The following is a 13497-nucleotide window of genomic DNA, read 5'->3' on the forward strand; positions in this document are numbered from 1 at the left end:
AATTCCTATCTCACAAAATTAGCATATTTCATTCGACCAATAAAAGAAAAGTGTTTTTAATACAAAAAACGTCAACCTTCAAATAATCATGTACAGTTATGCACTCAATACTTGGTCGGGAATCCTTTTGCAGAAATGACTGCTTCAATGTGGCGTGGCATGGAGGCAATCAGCCTGTGGCACTGCTGAGGTCTTATGGAGGCCCAGGATGCTTCGATAGCGGCCTTTAGCTCATCCAGAGTGTTGGGTCTTGAGTCTCTCAACGTTCTCTTCACAATATCCCACAGATTCTCTATGGGGTTCAGGTCAGGAGAGTTGGCAGGCCAATTGAGCACAGTGATACCATGGTCAGTAAACCATTTACCAGTGGTTTTGGCACTGTGAGCAGGTGCCAGGTCGTGCTGAAAAATGAAATCTTCATCTCCATAAATCTTTTCAGCAGATGGAAGCATGAAGTGCTCCAAAATCTCCTGATAGCTAGCTGCATTGACCCTGCCCTTGATAAAACACAGTGGACCAACACCAGCAGCTGACACGGCACCCAGACCATCACTGACTGTGGGTACTTGACACTGGACTTCTGGCATTTTGGCATTTCCTTCTCCCCAGTCTTCCTCCAGACTCTGGCACCTTGATTTCCGAATGACATGCAGAATTTGCTTTCACCCGAAAAAAGTACTTTGGACCACTGAGCAACAGTCCAGTGCTGCTTCTCTGTAGCCCAGGTCTGGGGAATGCGGCACCTGTAGCCCATTTCCTGCACACGCCTGTGCACGGTGGCTCTGGATGTTTCTACTCCAGACTCAGTCCACTGCTTCCGCAGGTCCCCCAAGGTCTGGAATCGGCCCTTCTCCATAATCTTCCTCAGGGTCCGGTCACCTCTTCTCATTGTGCAGCGTTTTCTGCCACACTTTTTCCTTCCCACAGACTTCCCACTGAGGTGCCTTGATACAGCACTCTGGGAACAGCCTATTCGTTCAGAAATTTCTTTCTGTGTCTTACCCTCTTGCTTGAGGGTGTCAATAGTGGCCTTCTGGACAGCAGTCAGGTCGGCAGTCTTACCCATGATTGGGGTTTTGAGTGATGAACCAGGCTGGGAGTTTTAAAGGCCTCAGGAATCTTTTGCAGGTGTTTAGAGTTAACTCGTTGATTCAGATGATTAGGTTCATAGCTCGTTTAGAGACCCTTTTAATGATATGCTAATTTTGTGAGATAGGAATTTTGGGTTTTCATGAGCTGTATGCCAAAATCATCCGTATTAAGACAATAAAAGACCTGAAATATTTCAGTTAGTGTGCAATGAATCTAAAATATATGAATGTTAAATTTTCATCATGACATTATGGAAAATAATGAACTTTATCACAATATGCTAATATTTTGAGAAGGACCTGTATAATATTATTATTATTATTATTATTATTATTATTATTATTATTATAAAGTTGATTTGAAGTTAAATATTGAAGTATGGAAATAAAAAGTGTCTGAAACAAACATGGCCCACAGTAAAGAAACAATAGAGGTCATTTCTATTTTAAAGCTTTTTTTCCCTGGATTTGGTTCTCTGCGATTTATGTTTCTCAGCATCAGAGAATATTTTGTTTGAGTCATACTCTCCTTCCCCGTTTTGCCCCTTAGGAGTTTGCAGAAAACCTTCAGGGAAAAGGCATTCACGGTGCAGTAATGACTATGGACCAGTCTTTTGACACAGAGGCCTTGGCCAAAGCTTTGGGAATCCCCAGCAACAAACACATGCTGCACAGACACCTGTATGAAGAAATGAAGTCACTCTCTGACCCTCTCAGGTAGCAAAAAAGCTTTTTGACCCCTATTGGACACATACTTATTCCTCCTTTCAATGCTATACAGGAAATAAATGGTTTTATTGTTTTCTTAACATTAAATCTATTGTCGTATATTATGTTGTGTTCTTACAAACACAACATATAAATGACTAACAATCTATTTCACTCCTTTTATTCATAGTAATGCAGAGCAGGGCACTGAGCTCATCAGTTCTTCTTCACCTGTGGCTGTTAACCGTTTTGCTGATGAAAGGACATCAATCAGAAGATTAGGAAAGGTATGTTGTTATTTCTGACCTATCAGTAAAAGACTAGCCCACAGGTTTAAAGTCTGAAACGTAGGTTACTGGTTCCCTTGTGCTTGATAAAGCACAAACATTGCTAATGAGATATTTAAACAAGGGCATGATGGATACACAAAACACCTTAACAAACAGCTGAATATATTTTACCTATTTATTTGTACTCTTTATATCTCCTGCGCCAGTAAGAGTGACAATAAACTATCAACACTTGGTATTGAGATTCATCTTATTTGAGGAGATTATCTCAAGACCCCAAAATACTTCAAATTTGAAGATTTAAGGCAAGTTTCATTTCAGCAGAGAGCATCATCTGGAAATACCCAGAAGGTTTACCCAGACCAACTTGCACTTTTTATCCATTAATCTTATAATAACAGACACATAAGCATAATTTATTAATATCAAGCTTAGTTCCTGGAGATACTGTACTGAGATAAAAATACACTCAATTTACTGTTCTCTGATAAATTAAGTTTTATCCAAGTTTACATATTTAATCAAAATATATACACTGCTCACAAAACTATAGGAACACTTTGAAAACACACCAGATCTTAACTGAAAAAAGAAATCATGCTGGATATCCATAGTGATGTGGAATGGATAATATGTGAGGAACAAATAGATGCCACATCATATGATGAAAATAAAAATGATCAACCCACAGAGGGCTTAATATGGAGTAACCAAGGAACTTAAAACTGAAAAACTGATGCGGCAGGCTAGTCCAATTTGCTGAAATGTCATTGCAGAAAACCAAAATGGTACTCAGCAGTTAGTATAGCCCTCATGTACTTGAATGCATGCCTGACAACATCAGGGCATGAGATGACGGATGTTGTCCTTGGGTATCTCCACCCATATCCTGACTATGGCATCACTAAGCTCCTGCACAGTCTGAGGTACAACCTGGTTGATGATGATGATGTCCCAGAGGTGTTCTATTGAAATTATGTCAGGGGAGCGTGGAGGCCAGTCTATGGTATCAGTTCCTTCATCCTCCAGGAGCTGCCTGCATACTCTTGCCACATGAGGACGGGCATTATCATGCAGCAGGAGGAACCCGGGACCCACTGCCCCAGCGAAGGGTCTAACAACGGGTCTAAGGATTTCATCCTGATACCTAATGGTAGTCAGGGTGCCATTATTTATCCTGTACAGGTCTGTGCGTCCCTTCATGGATTTCCTTCCCCAACCAACACTGACCCACCACCAAACAGATCATGCTGAACAATGTTCCAGGCAGCATAATGTTCACTGCAGCTTCTCCAGACCCTTTCATGTCTGTCACATGAGCTCAGAGTGAACCTACTGTCAACTGTTCATCTGTTTTCTGGCCAACACTATTCGAGCTTCATGGTGCCCAGCAGTGAGCACAGGGCCTACTAGAGGATGTCGGGCTCTCAGGCCACCCTCATTAAATCTGTTTCTAATGGTCTGGTCAGATAAATTCACGCCAGTGGCCCACTGGAGGTCACTTTTCAGGGCTCTGGCAGTACTCATCCTGTTTCTCCTTGCACAAAGGAACAGATACCAATCCAGCTGATGGGTTAAGGTCCTCCAACGACCCTGTCCAGCTCTCCTAGAGTAACTGCCTGTCTCCTGCAATCTCCTCCATGCTCTTGAGACTTTGCTGGGAGACACAGCAAACCTTCTGGCAATGGCACGTATTGATGTGCCATCCTGGTGGAGTTGGACTGTATGTGCAACCTCTGTAGGATCCAGGTATCGCCTCATGCTTAACAGATCCATATTCCAGAAGCTTAACTGTCTTGATATAATACTCTGATTAAAAAGTCTTCCTTTAAATTTTTTACGCCTTTTTTCTTTTGAAGAATTTTGGCTTTTCTGTTTTAGATAAAAGCAATTAGATGAACCTGAACTAGGGAGACATGTAGAAGTGTTTTTTCAGGCAGCTGACTGGTAGTCTGCAGCAACAGATTGGGGAGGGACTGCGTTGAGTCCGGAGAAAAACAAGTAAACTGTTTAATTTTCTGCTTCATCCTTCTAGAGTCCACTAAGATTACACGCAGATAGTCACTCTGTGGAGCGTGGTCTGAGCTTCCAGGGCAACTGTGGCTCTCTACCCAGAGAGGCCAGGGTGCACGCTGTTCCCCGAGCCAAAGGCAGCCCGATGCACACCTTCAAGAGTGTTGAAATCACCAATGTGTGAAGGAGCCATCAAGATCTTCACCTCTGTTTACACTGCTGTTGCATTGTCGCGGTTTACTGCTGAGAACGACCACCACTTGTCAATGCTGAAGCTCTTTTAAATATGTATTTACTGTTATTTGATAGATTAGATCGACTCTTGTTTCCACCAACATGGGAATAATGCACTTCTAAAGACCTGCTGTAGCTGTTGTAAAAACAATGAAAGTTAATGATTTCTTGGTGAGAGTCATTTTTCTTTTTTAAATTAAGTGTTTTACTTGAGGTTTATATATCATTAATTAAAAAAAAGCAGAAATGATCAAAAAGAAGGCTTAAGATCAACTCAGAACTGCACTCAGTGCCCCTTTGATGCCTTATGTAAAGTCTCATGATCTCCTCAGTGGTTATCTCCACTTCTTCATTTTAACTGAGGTATACTGTTTCATTTACATCAAACTTGTACAAGTTATTTCATTTATATATTCATTTTACAAAAATTAAGGCCATGTGTGTTTGGACTATTATTTGTTGTAACAATGCATCTTGGCCAGAAACCGTATACTGTTGGATAACTTGTTAATTTCACTTTACATGGTGCCATATTTCAGAGAAAAAATAATTTGTAGATGAAGCAGCAGAGTTGAGAATGTAGGCTGTATCCTTGGAAAACTTACTATATCCTCTCTCCCAGTGTCAATGTGATTTATTGGATAGGATGACAGAAAATTTAGGGAATAAGAACCTTACCCAACCGCAAGAGCGGTTTCCCACTTCTGTCCCTGTTTGCATGCAAGTTGAAGTAATCATTTCAAGCACACAGTTAGCTGGTGGAAGAGGAGGTTAAAAAGCATATTTGGTCTCTGCTTCAAAAAAGGTTAAGAGTGTGTTTAAGATCTGGTTATGTGTTGACCATTTTAGAAGATAGAGTGGTCTCTAGGTTACTAGTGACCGCTAGGTTAGTGTTGATGATTAATTATCATTATTGATAATTAATCATCAACCGTATGTCATAAACTACAAGCATTTCTAGTGTGATAAAGAACTGAACAAATGTCTGATGTAAATGTTTACATTAAAATTGACCAGAACTAGTAATGTATGTAAAATGCAGAATATTAGTTACAGGACTAACAAGATATCTTTCTGTAATCCAACACCCTGTTGACATGGATCATGCTCTTTGTTATTTAATCAATAAATTCACCAAACCAAAATATTTAAGTCCACATGAGTTTGAAATTACATTGTTGTAAATGTACAAATGTCTTCAAAGCAACAAGCTCTAAAGCATTAATATTTTATGATGTAATTTCTAGAAACTGAAAGAATATGTTTCTGATTAAATTAAAAGGGCAGAAGTAGATTTTATATTGTAATTGTCTCAAACAACATTACATTTCACTGTATTGTTACAGACTTCATGCTCATTTTATTATCTACATCAATAGTTTTTTTGTATCTGATTTTACACCGTTTTTTTTTTATTTGTAGATCAGCACAAGGTGCTGAGAAAGTTTTTAAGTCATGAACAAGTGGTAGCAACATCCTAAGTGAACTGACTGAAGATAATTAACTATCATTTAAAATCATAGAGTCTGGCTGAGATTTGATTAAGCCCTTTCTTCCCCACCTGAACCCAGTATGCACTATAACAGTATTGAGACTCAAATTAAATTAGAATTCAAACTTAATCAGCAATCAGAAGGCAGAAATATCTTAAATTAAAAGTTCTACTATCAAACTTTAAAAGACGCGCAAGAGAGCAAACCCAATTTGGTCCAAAAAAACAACAAAATAATAAAGCTAATAAAAAGCTAACAAGACAGCCTCATCCAAGTCTAATAAATCCAGTATTAAAATCTGCAAAGTAAAAACATATGGTGATGGTGACAGTGATAGTGACAGATGGTGACAGAAAACTGCTGCAGGATGAGCAAAAATATTAACAAATACTTGTTTAACTACAGTTTGCCTTCATAAGTAACATGAATTTGTCGCCACAAGTTTTCCATTGAGGTTAGGTACATACATTTATCCTTTACATCTTATTATTTTACTACAAAGGTGGCTTTCACGCAGGCTCTTTAAAATGGTTTTAAGCAATGTCTTTCCAGGCTTGTCTTTCAATATTTTTCTTTGGACTTTGGCTGTAGTCAGGCATATCAAGCTCTTATACACAAGGGATGAGCAAGAATGTTGTGTAAAGATAACAAACTTAGCAAAGAACCAATTTTAAATTTGACTACAATATTGGCAGAAAGAAAAACACTTATCATATGGGTCTAAAGATGTGAAATTGAAGGGGATTTTGTTGAACATCAAGTCCTGTAACGTCTTTGAAGTATGTATACCTCTCTTGATGTGACCCTGTTTTGAATATCGCATGTGTATTAGGATCAAGGGTGTGTTCTGGTGAGCCAGCACATTGTACATTACTCATTTTACCACATTCCTTAGTTAGTAGGCAAACACTATGCAGTACTCTGTGATATTCTTGCCAAGAACTGGGTAGAGCATGGATGTAAAATAAGCCAAAGTAAAAAGAAAAACTGTTGATCAAGACAACTCTGAAAGGAAACCAGATAGTGTGGCTTCTTAGATGCTAAGTAAAAAGACAGGAGTATTTCGATACATCGGCATAGTGTACTATAACGTTTCTTATCTAAATCTGTTAAAGTCCATCTTCTCATTATTTTTATATAGCATATTGAAGCTAATTATTGTGTTTTTGCACAAATGTAAATTATGATACAATTTGTTCTCAGAATTTATTGTTTGTCCTCTGTGTTGTGATTATGAATATGAATATATTATTTTGTATTAATACTTCAATATTTTATTAAATATTTCGGTCTGTTAAGGGTTGTCCTGTGAATACCAGCCCAGTAAGGCGGTGGCATTAGGACAAAATTGAAAGGGATGAGCCAAGCTCTGACATTATTTAACAGCAAATCTCTGCACACACATGAAATGAATTCACACAATTTCTTGAAAAACAAGAATTTATTAACAAAAATAAGTCAACTCAAGTCAAACATATTTCAACAAACTCTTTACTATGCTAAAACAACCCAACTAAACTATCGAGCAGAATTAAAGAATAACGAAGACTAATGGGCTATGTACAATATAAACAAGTTGATTAAAGATGATTGAAAATCATGACCAAAAGAGTGATGCAACATTACCATGCAATGTTTATGTTTGAGAACCAAGGATTATCTTGAAGAATCTGGAAGTGAAGTTAAGTTAGTCTTGGACCCAACTTAGGCAATAATTGGCATACCTTTAGACCACCATTAACAATGCAAGATCAGATAAAATATTATTTTAATAAAATAATGTTTTAAAGAATGATTCGCTGAATAAAACCAACCTTCTGGATGAATTCTCAACGGTGTTTAATTAGCTGCCTTTATTTCTTAAAATAATATTTAAAGAAATATTATTTTGAATAAGAACCAAATCTTTGAGAAATGGGCTTAATTGTGTTACTTAGTTATCAAGTTTAGTAAAATAATATTTAGGGAAATATTATTTTACTAGATTGAAAACTAACAACCTTTTTGGGTAAATGATCTTTAGCAGGGAAGCACGTGTTCTTAGCTGTTAGCGGTTAAAGCTAACAAAAGAAACTTATAGCTTATCATCTGAATCAAACACATACCTATGAAATACCATTAATAAAAGGGATAAAATGCATAAGCGTGGACGGCGCGTTATGGCCAATCTTCTGTGTTTAAAATCACCTTTTAAACAAAGTTTGTCTTAACTTTGAAAAAATACAAACACAGAACACAAACTGAGCACATGTGCTGAGCAGATAATCTGCTAGCACTAAAATGGCTGAGATTTCAACATTAACAAAACCAAACGTCATAAAACGAAAAATGTTTAGATTCTTTCATTCTAAATTACTTCTATCTGCCCAATACTACCTCTTACAGGGGTTGGACAATGAAACTGAATATAAAGAGCATGGTGCAGCTGAAACCGGTTGACGGATTGCTTTAGTGCAGGTGGACCAAATGAAGTTAATTACTAAGGCTGATAGAGGCAGGGAGAACAAAACGTGACTGGGCAAAACAGAAATCCAATTATATAAACTAATCGGAAGAAAACATAATGTACAGAACATAAACTAGAAAACAAACAAAAGTACAACCAGGAAAATAATAAACAGAAGCAGGATCCAAATCCAAACTAGAAATAAGAATAAATAGAAACCAAACGAAAACCCAAAACACCCAACCATCATGACAGTGAGTCTAATGAGCAGAACCGACACAGCCGACACATATGTATATATATACAGGGGTTGGAGAATGAAACTGAAACACCTGGTTTTAGACCACAATAATTTATTAGGATGGTGTAGGGCCTCCTTTTGCGGCCAATACAGCGTCAATCCGTTTTAGGAATAACATATACAAGTCCTGCACAGTGGTCAGGGGGATTTTAAGCCATTCTTCTTGCAGGTTAGTGACCAGGTCACTATGTGATACTGGTGGAGGAAAACGTTTCCTGACTCGCTCCTCCAAAACACCCCAAAGTGGCTCAATAATATTTAGATCTGGTGACTGTGCAGGCCATGGGAGATGTTCAACTTCACTTTCATGTTCATCAAACCAATCTTTCACCAGTCTTGCTGTGTGTATTGGTGCATTGTCATCCTGATACATGGCACCGCCTTCAGGATACAATGTTTGAACCATTGGATGCACATGGACCTCAAGAATGGTTCAGTAGTCCTTGGCAGTGACGCGCCCATCTAGCACAAGTATTGGGACAAGGGAATGCCATGATATGGCAGCCCAAACCATCACTGATCCACCGCCATGCTTCACTCTGGGCATGCAACAGTCTGGGTGGTACGCTTCTTTGGGGCTTCTCCACACCGTAACTCTCCCGGATGTGGGGAAAACAGTAAAGTTGGACTCATTAGAGAACAATACATGTTTCACATTGTCCACAGCCCACGATTTGCGCTCCTTGCACCATTGAAACCGACGTTTGGCATTGGCATGAGTGACCAAAGGCTTGGCTATAGCAGCCCGGCCGTGTATATTGACCCTGTGGAGCTCCCAACGAACAGTTCTGGTGGAAACAGGAGAGTTGAGGTGCACATTTAATTCTGCCGTGAGTTGGGCAGCCGTGGTTTTATGTTATTTGGATAAAATCCGGATTAGCACCCGAACATCCCTTTCAGACAGCTTCCTCTTGCGTCCACAGTTAATCCTGTTGGATGTGGTTCGTCCTTCTTGGTGGTATGCTGACATTACCCTGGATACCGTGGCTCTTGATACATCACAAAGACTTGCTGTCTTGGTCACAGATGCGCCAGCAAGACGTGCACCAACAATTTGTCCTCTTTTGAACTCTGGTATGTCACCCATAATGTTGTGTGCACTTCAATATTTTGAGCAAAACTGTGCTCTTACCCTGCTAATTAAACCTTCACACTCTGCTCTTACTGGTGCAATGTGCAATCAATGAAGACTGGCTACCAGGCTGGTCCAATTTAGCCATGAAACCTCCCACACTAAAATGACAGGTGTTTCAGTTTCATTGTCCAACCCCTGTACGTGAACCGTGCTGAGGAAAAGTTGTCCGGGGTGACGAAGTTGGAGAAAGCATCCACAGTGAACAAAGGGTTAACTTGCTAACCTCCTCAGCTGTGGGGTGGGGCAGCTTGTTCTGCCAGCCAGCCAAACTGCACGTTACTGCTGTAGCTACAGTGATGCGGTCCCGTTGTTCTTCCTTCAGACCGGGAAAAACTGCTCCACTCGGCGTTGTAGAGACAGGGTCTTTGCTGGGAACTCTCTAGAACACAGTTTGCTTCTGTAGACCTCAGAGAGAAAAGTCAAGCAACACTTGTACCTTTATTACCCCCGTTCATGAATGAATACCGGGTACACAAACAGCAATTCATTCCTACTTAACTTAGTGCATATGATCGCGGGATCGTATGACACTCTTGGATCCAGTTTGAAGAGTTATTGTCAATGTTTGTTATAGATCTAACCCACATGCAGAAAAACACACAGGAGAAAAAACAGTATGTTTAAAAGATTTATTTTCACGGGAGTGAAATGGGTTAGGGATCTGAGACCGGTAATTCTCCAACTGCACAAAAGATGAGAAAAGGGTGAGACCAGAGGAAATAAACAGTTTTGTAATCTTGGTTAGACTAAGGCTTACTGGGGAAGGAGATGGACCGCCAGAAGGATGAGAGATGTGGGGTCGGAGAGCACAACGCAGGAGAAGTTCTGCGAAGGTAGATCCTTAGGAGCTCTGATCACAAAGAGTGGATTGATGGTGTGGAGCCCAGGTTGGAGGTACCTGCGTGAGAGTTTGTTGGAGGGGGGACAGGGTTCACTTATGATTTGATCCAGGTGGTCAAAGAGCCAGGAAGCTGCCAGCTTGAACTTGATCCAGAGGAATTTAGTGGAGTCTTGAATTCTTATCCAGAAGTCGGGACACAGTCTTTAAGAAGAATCAGGAGACCCGCTTGAACTCAACCAAGTCTGGAACAATCTGAGGAGGAGGACACACTAAAATTACTCAGCGCACAAGAAGAAACAAGAAAGCAAAACTAGAGCTAGAGTTTGGCGAGAATCTGTTACCACTGGTGGCTAATACTCAGGCGTCAAAGTGCTGGCAGCTTCCAGTCTAAATGCACCTTCAGGTAATCAGGTGAAATTCGAAGCACCTGTCCCCTCTGCCTCTGTGAGCTCCAACACCATATAGTGACCAAGCAGAGTAAATAGTAGGCAACACAAGCACACAGTAAACTCACAGACCCCGACAGTTATGTCTGTTTGCCAGCAAAGAGACATTAGCGCGTTGTGTCCCACCGTCCAGTTCCGCTGGGGACCTGCGTGGAAGAGGTCAGTTTGTTGCAAAAGCGGGATTTTTGTTCGGACAGTGACGTCACGGGAAGTCCGCTGTTATTCCCTGTTTCTGGCTGTGCTGGAAGTAGGTTAATGCGATTTATTTTGAAAGTTCCAGAAAAGTTCGTACTAGCCTTTCATTTTGTAACCCATGGCTGTGGTCCCAACATCTGATAAAATTCACAGTTGATTGTTTAGTTATAATGGTTATAAGGAATAAACCTGAATGTTCTTTACATGCTTAAAAAAGGCGACACTACTGCTTTATTAATAAATCAGTCAAGTTGTTGGATGGTAGTTGTATATTTATAAAAATATGAGATGTTTTCAGGCCCCAGAGCGGTTTTGCGTGTGTCCAAATCACCTCATGTGGTACAGAACAGGTTTAGCTGCCAAATTTTGGGCATCACAGAAAGGACTTGTTCAAGCCTGTTCAGTGAAATAAAAGGAACATTGTGTTGCCTTTTACACATAGATTAACATGACGTGAACTATGACTATAACAGTATCCTCCAACTCTCAACAGCTTTCCATGTTTTCATATGTTCAAGCCAACATTTAGGATGGAGTTATAACGTACACTGTTTAAGCCTACCACTGTTTTTTTTTTTAAGATAAATGCATAAACATTTGTAAAAGAACCTGAGCCAGAAAAAAATTTCTCAAGACATGTTTACTCTACGTATAAAGTTATGATAATATGAAAATGTGTTAGGTGCATGGCGGCATAGTTGGTAGCACTGTTGCCTCGCAGCATAAAGGTCCTGGGTTTGAATACCGACCTGGGGTCTTTTTTGCTTGAAGTTTGCATGTTCTCTTCGTGGGTTCTCTCCAGGTACTCCAGCTTCCTCCGACAGTCTAAAATCATTACTGTTAGGTTGATTTCTCTAAAATTGCCCTTAGGTATGAGACTGTGGTTTTTTTGTTCAGATGTGTCTCTGTGTTGCTCTGTGATGGACTGGCGACCTGTCCAGAGGGTACCCCACCTCTCGCCCAATGACTACTGGAGATAGGACCAAGCCCCCCTGTGACCCTGCACAGATAAAGTGGTATAAAAAATGGATGGATGGATGAAAATGTGCATGTGCACATCGTTTTTCAGATGGACACAGTTGTCCATTATGCTTTTTTATTTATGTTTTTCAAATATATGAAAGGGACGTTTTTATAAATCCCACATCACAAAGAGTCACTTTGAAATTCATGTTACTTAAAAATAAAGCTTTAAAGATACAGCAAATAAAACATTTGAGAAGGCTTTATGCTGAATTAATATCTAAAGTATAATCTAGGCTAGATGTTTTAGCTCTTTCTGTTACTGCACCTGGGTAAAGAATTTCAATGGTTGATCAAAGTTACCCATAAAAATCCAATTCCACATCCAAAGACTACCTTTACTTGCCACTTTATTTGTTACACTTTTGGATGGACCCTCTTTTCCCTTTAGAACTGGTTCAGGTGTTGGTGGCATAGTTCAACAAAGAATCACAAACATTTCTCAGAGATTTTTGTCCATGTTGACGTGATAGCAGACATTGTCCGTGTAGATTTGTCGATCGTACGTCTGGGATTTGAATCCCCATTGCCACCACATCCCGAAGGTGCACTGTTGGATTGAGAACTGGTGGCTGTGGAAGTCATGTGAGTACAGGTTTAGTTGACCAGTTTAAGAGGATTTGATCTTTGATCTCCCCACAGGAAGTAGCCATCAGAAGATGGGTACACAATGCTCATAAAGTCATGGGCATGGTCAGCTACAATACTCGAGGGCTTAATTGGCAAATACGATCCTCAAAATCTGTCCGTTGATACAAAGATTCGATGAGTTGTGCCTATATAAAGGGTATCCTGCATACCTTGAATGTATCCAGCCGTTATTTCAGCTACTTCAGACCCTTCTCTGTAAAACCGAGAGCTTTATCAGTTTAAATGCTCTGACCAGCCCATCTGGTACCTACAAGTTCAACTTCAACCGATGAATTTTAGCAAGTCGTACCTAGGTCCCTAAATCCACTGAATTTCTGCCATATGCCGAATTAACAGGCAGTTGAACAGGCGTACCTAATTAAGTGAGTGTATGTAGACTTGGGTAATTTTGTCACCCAATGGTTTATGGGCTGCAGTTGAAACCCTGAACCCAACATTTGTCCATTATCTTGCTTTAGTGGTTAGAGATGACGCAGAATGGCCTCATTTGTAACTCAGCTGGTTTTTAGTTCAATCTAAAGTGTCTATTGAAATAGAGTTCAGTCAGTGTTTTTCTTTTCTGTTTATATATTGGTGAATGTTTTTCCCTGGTCATTGAAAGTCTAAATTCAAAACCAAGAGCTGCAAAAC

At 39.9% G+C, this 13497-nt stretch overlaps 1 protein-coding gene across 8 annotated transcripts in view; it reads left to right on the forward strand.

The window, feature by feature from the left end:
* Nucleotides 1–5483, forward strand: part of kaznb (kazrin, periplakin interacting protein b) — a 179563-nt gene extending 174080 nt beyond the window's left edge. For all 8 annotated transcript variants that reach the window (XM_047347380.1, XM_047347381.1, XM_047347379.1 and 5 more), the window contains 3 exons: nt 1642–1808; nt 1990–2086; nt 4125–5483. In XM_047347380.1, coding sequence (XP_047203336.1) covers nt 1642–1808; nt 1990–2086; nt 4125–4286 — 426 coding nt within the window. In that variant the 3' untranslated portion in view covers nt 4287–5483. The remainder of the gene's footprint in view (nt 1–1641; nt 1809–1989; nt 2087–4124) is intronic.
* Nucleotides 5484–13497: the final 8014 nt, after the last annotated feature.

Source organism: Girardinichthys multiradiatus, chromosome 20 (assembly GCF_021462225.1).
Source record: "Girardinichthys multiradiatus isolate DD_20200921_A chromosome 20, DD_fGirMul_XY1, whole genome shotgun sequence".
NCBI lineage: Eukaryota > Metazoa > Chordata > Actinopteri > Cyprinodontiformes > Goodeidae > Girardinichthys > Girardinichthys multiradiatus.